This window comes from Anser cygnoides, chromosome 2, assembly GCF_040182565.1.
Source record: "Anser cygnoides isolate HZ-2024a breed goose chromosome 2, Taihu_goose_T2T_genome, whole genome shotgun sequence".
Taxonomy (NCBI): Eukaryota; Metazoa; Chordata; class Aves; order Anseriformes; family Anatidae; genus Anser; species Anser cygnoides.
Genome location: NC_089874.1, coordinates 119,833,279 through 119,841,390, shown reverse-complemented (window position 1 = coordinate 119,841,390; position 8,112 = coordinate 119,833,279). Strand labels below are relative to the sequence as shown.

At 38.5% G+C, this 8,112-nt stretch overlaps 1 protein-coding gene across 1 annotated transcript; it reads left to right on the top strand.

The window, feature by feature from the left end:
• Window positions 1-1,977: 1,977 nt before the first annotated feature.
• Window positions 1,978-5,605, top strand: SNAI2 (snail family transcriptional repressor 2). The gene is made up of 3 exons (XM_013184984.3): window positions 1,978-2,285; window positions 2,848-3,393; window positions 4,332-5,605. Exons 1-3 carry the CDS (start codon window positions 2,207-2,209, stop codon window positions 4,511-4,513), a joined length of 807 nt encoding a protein of 268 aa, XP_013040438.1. The 5' UTR covers window positions 1,978-2,206; the 3' UTR covers window positions 4,514-5,605.
• Window positions 5,606-8,112: the final 2,507 nt, after the last annotated feature.

The following is an 8,112-nucleotide window of genomic DNA, read 5'->3' as shown; positions in this document are numbered from 1 at the left end:
ACTTAAACCAGCTCAAGGTCTGAATCACAGCTCATGTAACAGACTATTTAGATACAGACTAATGCCTCACATCCTGAAATACAATGCTTTCCCAGAGCTGGCGGGCGACGGGGACTTCTCAGATGGAAGAGCTGAGAGGGGACCGGTGCCACAAACGCCCCTTTCAAAAACGTGTTGTAGATTTCTTCATTCCTGTGGAGAGGAGGAAAGCAACAGCTTGTGTTTTGGCCAGCATTGCTTTCTGTGCTGTGAAGAGCTGCATTTCTTCCTCCACCCCAGCTATAAAGCAGGTAACTTGGAAGTCCCTTTCATTGCCACTTTCCCTTTCCTTCCCTAGTCTGGGTGTGTTCCCCGCAGCTTGGAAATCCATGTGACACCTTTCACTGACACACACCAGAGCTAGACAGTGAACAGCTGAATCTTTTTAATCAGTTCTTGAAAATGGCTAACTTTCCCTGCACTTGTTTTGGCATCCCAAAGATTAAGAAGTCATGCAGCTTGACAAAGCACTTTGCTCTTACGTGTCTTAACAGAACCGGATAGATTTTTTTTTTCACATCTCTATTCCAACACCTGCTGCAAAAATAAAAAAAGGGGGCTGGGGTGGTCTCTGTGCAACACCCCTCCCAACAGGACAGAGCCCTAGCGGCACACCAGCACGGCATACCAATATGTGCCCAGGCAGGTGTAGTTAAGACGCAAAGGGGGGGAGAGGGGTGGGGAGGACAGAGCAGGACTCAGTCAGAGTGTGGTCTGTGTTAGAAATCCACCAGTGTTCAGCCATCCACATTTTCAAAATGCAAATGTTTTAAAATTAAAAAAACATATCTGTGACTAAATGGCTTCTCAAAACCAATCTAGATAACCAGAAAATTCTGTGGCACATTTGAGAGACTTTAATCCTAAATGAAATACATAACTCAGATTATACCTTCATAGGAAATCAAGAGGTCCTAAATATACTAATGGAGAAGTACATTTAAGAGACATTTAAATTACCCAGTCTATAATTTTGGGGGTTTTGCTTATCTGTGCATCTTTTAACTGCTTTGGATAATTAGGAAAATTTCCTTGGCAATGCTCTAAGAGGATAGGCAAAAGAGTGACATAACTACTCCCAAGGAAGGAAAGGTCGAGGTTTTGCATTCTGTAGATTTTTAAAATAAAAAATGAAAGTGTCCTTCACATGAACAGTCTGAAGCAATATGCATATGTGTAACATGTAAAACCTATCACCCAGATCTGAAATGTGTTGCCTTTTCATGGGCTGCTCCCTCTGCTTTGACTCATTTGAAGCATCTTACTGGCCCTTCTGCCTGGAAGGGCCAGGTTAGGGAGGCATGCTGCTAGTCTCCAGCATTTCCTGAACGCAACTTTTCAAAGGCAGCTCCCAAACAGAGCAGGCACACAGTCTGTTCAAAACCTTCCATTAGCTCTGCCGGCTAGCTTGTTATCTTGTAATGTCCCCCCCCTTCTGCCCTTAATGAACAGTTTGTTCCATTGTAATTCTTACATCAAGCATCTGGAAACCAGACAGATAAATTTTTACACACCAGATAGATTTTAAAAAAAAAAAAAAAAGGAAAAGGAAAAAGAAAAGGAAAAGGAAAAAGAAAGAAAAGGAAAAGGAAAAAGAAAAAGAAAAGACTTTCGGTACACATGACTTATCCAGGAAGAAAAAAAGGATTCAACTGAATCAGTAAACTGACCTTGTTAAAAAATAAAATAAAATTTAAAAAAGCACTTTGACCGACACGTTTTTCTAGTCAGAAATTCTGAAGAGCAACGTACACTTTGCAGAAGGATAATGTGCTCTGACAACAGACTGCTCCTCTGTTCACAGCTGTCTCCAGCGGGAGGAGCTGAAACCTGAAGCAAACCCTCCAAGCAGGGATTGGATCCGTCCTGCGAGCAGCCCTCCCAGAAAAACAGGCTGTTTGGAAAAGTGCTTGAGAACATCCAGAAGTGATTGGAGGAGCAGAAAACCCTTCCCCCCTGCACCTGACTTGTGGGTATTTACAGCACTTTTCAAGGCGCCTCTGCACTGCCACTACACAAGCAGAGTGCATGGACGGCGCGGGGCAGACAATGCGATAGGGACCGATGTACCAGCAGTGATAGTGTGCGTGCGTGCTGCACACCAGCCAGGCACCGTTACACGAACCTGAAAGGAGGCTCTGGAAGAAGGAGAAACCCTGCATTCAAAATGCCACGCTCCTTCCTGGTCAAGAAGCATTTCAATTCATCCAAGAAGCCAAATTACAGCGAACTGGACACTCATACAGGTAACAAAATGAGATCGACGGCTGCCGCGTTGCTTCTGAGGTTGTGTTTATGGCGTGGTGGTAAAGAGGAGGGGTGGGATTGCTTTTACAGGCTTTGGAGAATGGGTTAGTTCACTGCTAGCTCTTTTATCTTTTGCTTACAATGAGGGAGTTCTGAGAAATATGTCAGTGCTGCTCAGAATGAATCACGAAGTTTGCTCATCCACTTGAACTCAGTTATTAAAAGTGGATTTGGAGTTTTCCTGTTCTACATCTGTTGGAAATGGAATTGAAACTTTTGTGCAGATCCTTCAGGAAGTTTCACTGCTTCAGTGTATCAGGCTGCATAGGTTTAGAAAGAGCATGCTGCTTTGAAGAGACTCTCAAACTATAATTCAAACTATAATGCTGTCTCTACACATCAGTATGTATGTATCAAATAGTATTTCCTTAGTCCTCCCTATATTCAGATGACCATACTGAGTGTTTGATTTATGCACTTTTTAATCCTACAAATGTTAATTTTGTTGCCTTCTGAAATACTTTTCAGTTCTCTTACCTTAAAATTTTCTTCTTTCTCCAGTGATTATATCCCCATACCTGTATGAAAGCTATCCAGTCCCTATCATACCACAGCCAGAGATCCTGAGCTCTGTAGCTTACAACCCCATTACTGTGTGGACTACAACCGGGCTGCTACCATCTCCACTACCCAATGACCTCTCTCCACTTTCTGGATACCCCTCATCTTTGGGAAGAGTCAGCCCACCTCCACCTTCTGACACCTCCTCCAAAGATCACAGTGGTTCGGAAAGTCCCATTAGCGATGAAGAAGAGAGAATCCAGTCAAAGCTTTCAGACCCCCATGCAATCGAAGCCGAAAAGTTTCAGTGCAGTTTATGCAACAAGACCTATTCAACTTTCTCTGGGTTGGCCAAACATAAGCAGCTGCATTGTGATGCCCAGTCTAGGAAATCGTTCAGCTGCAAGTACTGTGACAAGGAGTATGTCAGCCTGGGAGCGCTTAAGATGCACATCAGGACCCACACACTACCTTGTGTCTGCAAGATCTGCGGCAAGGCTTTCTCCAGACCATGGCTACTTCAAGGACACATCAGAACCCACACTGGTAAGAACAACCATTACAACTGCAGGCTGTTGTTGCTATCTCATCAGAATGCCTTTCTGATTTTTTTTCCTTAAAGGTAGAAAAAACAGCAGTGTTGCTTGTCTGACCTTGAAATGCATATGTGCAATTTCAAATATATCATTAAATGGGCACATTCTTCCTTTTGGGGGCCTGGGTGAGAGGGAAGTGTAGCATGGCCTCACAACTGTGTGGCATATTCTGGCATAGATCAGCATCGCTCCTCTGATAATCCCAGGATGATTTAGCTTGTTTCCACTAGCTGAAAGTTTTGCTTTAAGGATTTTACGTTAACTTTCAGGCTTTGGAAAATGCTAACTTTAAGAAGGCTTCAGCTAACTCTGAAGTAACAAAACAGAAAGGCAATGCATGAGAGTTTAATCATTGACTCCTTAAGCAAACGGCAAGTTTTGCATGCGCTATCTCAAGTCCTTAAAAATTAGAAACACATCATCACCAAAGCATTTTTTTGTGTTGAGGCAAAAACATGATCTTCAGTATAACACTGGGTACAATGTAATGTCTGTACAGCTGTTTGCTGCTTTTCAGTCAAAGTCTTGTTCCAAGTTATTCACACAGAGCTAAGTAGAAAAGACTCCATGAAAATATTTGAAAATGCTGGGAGGAGCCCAACCTAGAAATACTGCCTGCACCTGCAGATGCAGAAGGTGTCAGCAGCTTGCCTGTGGAGACTGCGCTTAGCAGCGTATTCTGAAAGCCTGAGTTCTGCAAGTACAGTCAGCAGTGCTGAAAGCTGTTGTATCTGTGGCCTGACTAACTTTTTATTACACACGTTTTTTATGATAACAAATCATTTCTGTCTGCTTGTTTCTTAGGATAAAAGTGAGTTATACCTGTCCTAAACATGTACTTCTTTTTTAAAGCTTTATTTGTATTTTTACTTAATGTTTCCTTTTTAGGAGAGAAGCCGTTTTCCTGTCCTCACTGCAACAGGGCTTTTGCAGACAGATCCAATCTGAGGGCTCATCTGCAGACCCACTCGGATGTGAAGAAATACCAGTGCAAAAATTGCTCCAAAACTTTCTCCAGAATGTCTCTTCTGCACAAACACGAGGAATCTGGCTGCTGTGTAGCACACTGAGTCATGCAGTCAATGTTTACCTGGACTCAATGCATTTCTCCACTCCTGTTCCAAATGATAAGTGGAAATCCAAAGGCATTTTCTCTTCTACTTTTCAGCCAAAAAATAATAAAAAAATAAAATCACCAAAAAAATAACACTCACAAAAAAAAAAAAGCAAGCAAAGAAACAAAATAGTGGGAGAATTTAGAATGTCAGTAGAAATGAGCTTTAAGTAGTTCTGTTCAGTCACACATTCACATTCTTAAGTGTGAACTCTGATATATGGGGAAAGACACGATGCATGACATTTCAAGTAGATCTAAAGGAAAAAGCATTATCAGCTTTCTTTAGAAATGAAGCCAAATGCATGTAGTTTTTTCTTGCTCAGAAAAGGCTGCAAAGTTACTAATACATTCCTGCCAAGCCATTTCAACCAAAGAAACAGTATTTTAAGTGGAACTTTTGATAAAAATACTACCCAAGTGAATTTTGCTAGACACCATTTATCTCAGGTGCCTTAAAAAGTATTCCAAGTTTACCTTAGTAAATGTTTAATATTATTCATTGCTGTATTATTTTTTTTTAATTTTATTTTATTAAAAGCCAAGGCCTTCATTAATGATCCGAAATGCTTTAAAACTGCATAATTAAGAGAGGAAAAAGAAAACATGTAAGAGAATGTATGAAAAATTGTAAGCCACAAATTAATTGCATGTGCCTTTTTAAAAAAAATACTGTAGCTTCAAACATTCCTGGTGCATGCCTGACCATCTTTGAATATGGAATAGTTCCTCTAAACTTTAATCTTTTTTAAAAACGGGAATAAGTGCAAGAGAGGGGGCTCATGGGAGTTTGACAATTATTTTTTTAAATGCACAAAGGAAATGCAATATTTTCAGCATTACCCCTCCAAGTGCCTTTTTTATTGATGATTTTGTAAAGTATGTGGACATAATGTAAATATTTTTATTTTTATATGACCAAATGTGTTATGAATGAAAGTGAATTGTTGCCTATAGCAGCATCTATAGATAACTTGAAGAAAGTGTGAAGTGAAATTTATGTTTTTTTTTCTAGCCACTTTTTTACAATAAACATTTTTAAATAAGATTTCTGTTGTTTGTTCTAATTAAATAAAGGGACAATGTCTGGATTTGCAAGGGTATGGAATACATAAAAATGCAAGTGTCTCTACATGACAAAATGAAGATGAAAGTGAATTCTTAGTTCACAACTTTAGAAAAAATATATATTCATTTGTATTTTTCAAACATTTAGAACAGTACAGAATGGAGTCACTTATGGAGTCACTTATGGAGTCACTACTTTAAAACACTTCTACCTTTTTTTTACTTATAACGGTATGACCACATTGTGAAATATATTTTATAAAAAGTATTTAAAAAAAAAATCTTGCATTTTAACAGTTTAAAGAATGCTATTAGAGCAGCCTTATTACAGTACTTTTCCTGAGACACTAACGTTAGAAAATTTGGGCCGTATTAAAAGTTCATTAAAGTCATTAGAGCCTTACAGGATTTCAGCAGCATTTGCATGATGCTTCTTTAAAGTAGTGTTTAAGTCACAAGATGATATACTTTACATGGTCATTTTGGAAAGAGTAAAGTTATTTTGCTAAAGTATCTTACATATCAGAACTGTCAAGTGAATGTATTATGACTGTATAACAGCTAGTATATCACAGAAAATAATTAGTAATAAAAATCAGAAATATTTTTCTTCGGATGATTTTACTAAGGAATCCAAGTTCTGAACTACATAAAAGCATTACAACTTCAGCAAATCATGTCTCATTATTACTGACTAGTGTAAAACAACAGTATTTTCAACTTTTAACCATGCATATAGCTAGAAAACAAATAAACACTAGTTGGCGTCCAATCTCAAGAGCATTATGTCTGCACTATGTTATTAGCAGAAGCAAAAGATAACAAAACCAGAATTCCAACCAATGAATGAAAAGACTACAGCAGAACATACACAAGTTTCAGATTTCTTGAAAAAGAGTACATTTCTAAAAAAGATTAAAAAAAAAAGCTACAAATGATACCTGCATTGAGTCTCCTCCTGTGGAGGCCCTCCAAGGAGTGCTTCTGCAGGACTGCATTGGAAGAACTTAGGCAATAAGTGCATGACAGAAGTTTTGCAACATTTTTCCATGGGAAAGACTGTACTGAAAAAAACATCTCAAATGAAGCTTTTCATATTCTCCAAGCATATTCTGACAAAATCTCAGCGTTATAGGAACAATTCTGTAGGAGTTTTTTGTTTGTTTGTTTGTTTGTTTTGTTTTTGTTTTTTTTCAGGAAATAACTAGAGAGTTCAAGAAAGATAGTGTTAGCGGAAATTTGCAAGGTAACTTTTTAAAACGAACATATGAAGGTATCAAATACCTTTGAAAAGTTTCATGTGGTTACTCTATTGATTTGCACTTCCATGTTATTCACTTTGAAGTTCATAGGCTCCAGCAGCTCTTTGTGCAGCTTTCTCTTCCCAGAGTGAAGTTTACCAGTGTATAAGTAAAGCTGTGGCAGTCAACAGCTATTTGTACTGTCAAAGTTCTAGATTTGCTTTCCTGTGACTATTTACCTCATGTTATAAAGGCTTTTCCATTGTTTTAATTCGCACTTTAAATTCTGTACACCCATAGTAAATGAAATAGCATAAGAACTTGACTTCTTGAATGAATGGAAATGCTGCTGTTGTCCTTAAGGGAAATCAGATGAAAACTTCATCAAAATACAGTATGCTAAACCAAACACAAGTGGAACTGGTCTGATTTGGAGATGACAATTAAGATATGCTACTTTGCATGCCTGTAACACCTGTACTCGTAAAACACAAAGATGGGAAAGGCTAGAAGCTCTTCTGGCTCATTTCTCTAATTGAAGCAGAGTGCTCTATCAAAGATTTCTAGCTCTCTGTCCAGTTGCAGCATAAACTTCCCAGGCAGCTGAATTTCACTGCTTTTCCTGTGAGACTGCTTTGTATTTGCTGTAAGAACATTTTTCCAAAACATTTTCCATTAATAGTTTTACCTCATTACTCTAGAAATGCCCTTCTGTACCTGCACAAGCTATTTATCAATGTAAATTGAATTTTGCTCTGAGCAGCTGGCTGATGAATCCTTTGACTTTTTCAAAACGTGACTGAAAAGCTCCCTTCCTGGTGAATTTACTCACTGAATCCCTTTGACCATAGCTACATTTCTTGCAAGACCTGATTCTATTAACCGCATAATCAAATTTTCAAACCTTTATAAGGAAAATGTGCTCCCCACACTCCTAATATCTTCACCACTCTTTTCTGAACTCACTTCTGACTTTTGATTTTCAACATCACTGTTAGACATAATACATTTAAGTGAAAACTTAAGCTATCAAAAGGCCATTCTCTCCACTGAAGGTACCAGCATGATAGCAACCTATATGCAATGTGATTCATATCTTCTTTAAACCTTTCACTAATGAGTTGTTTAAAATCAGTAGATCCTGGAAAGGGACTTTTCATTGGAGCTTACTCAAACTACTCTAAATACATACCTGCTTGGTTATATGATGGCCCATCATAGGGAATGAAGGATCATTCATTTAGTA

What these genes read in the sequence shown, in the direction of transcription:
- SNAI2 (XM_013184984.3), top strand. Translation starts at nt 2,207, where the DNA reads ATGCCACGCTCCTTCCTGGTCAAGAAGCATTTCAATTCATCCAAGAAG. An exon ending in CGAACTGGACACTCATACAG is followed by an intron (nt 2,286 to 2,847) that starts GTAACAAAATGA and finishes TTCTTTCTCCAG; the next exon opens with TGATTATATCCCCATACCTG. An exon ending in ACACATCAGAACCCACACTG is followed by an intron (nt 3,394 to 4,331) that starts GTAAGAACAACC and finishes TTTCCTTTTTAG; the next exon opens with GAGAGAAGCCGTTTTCCTGT.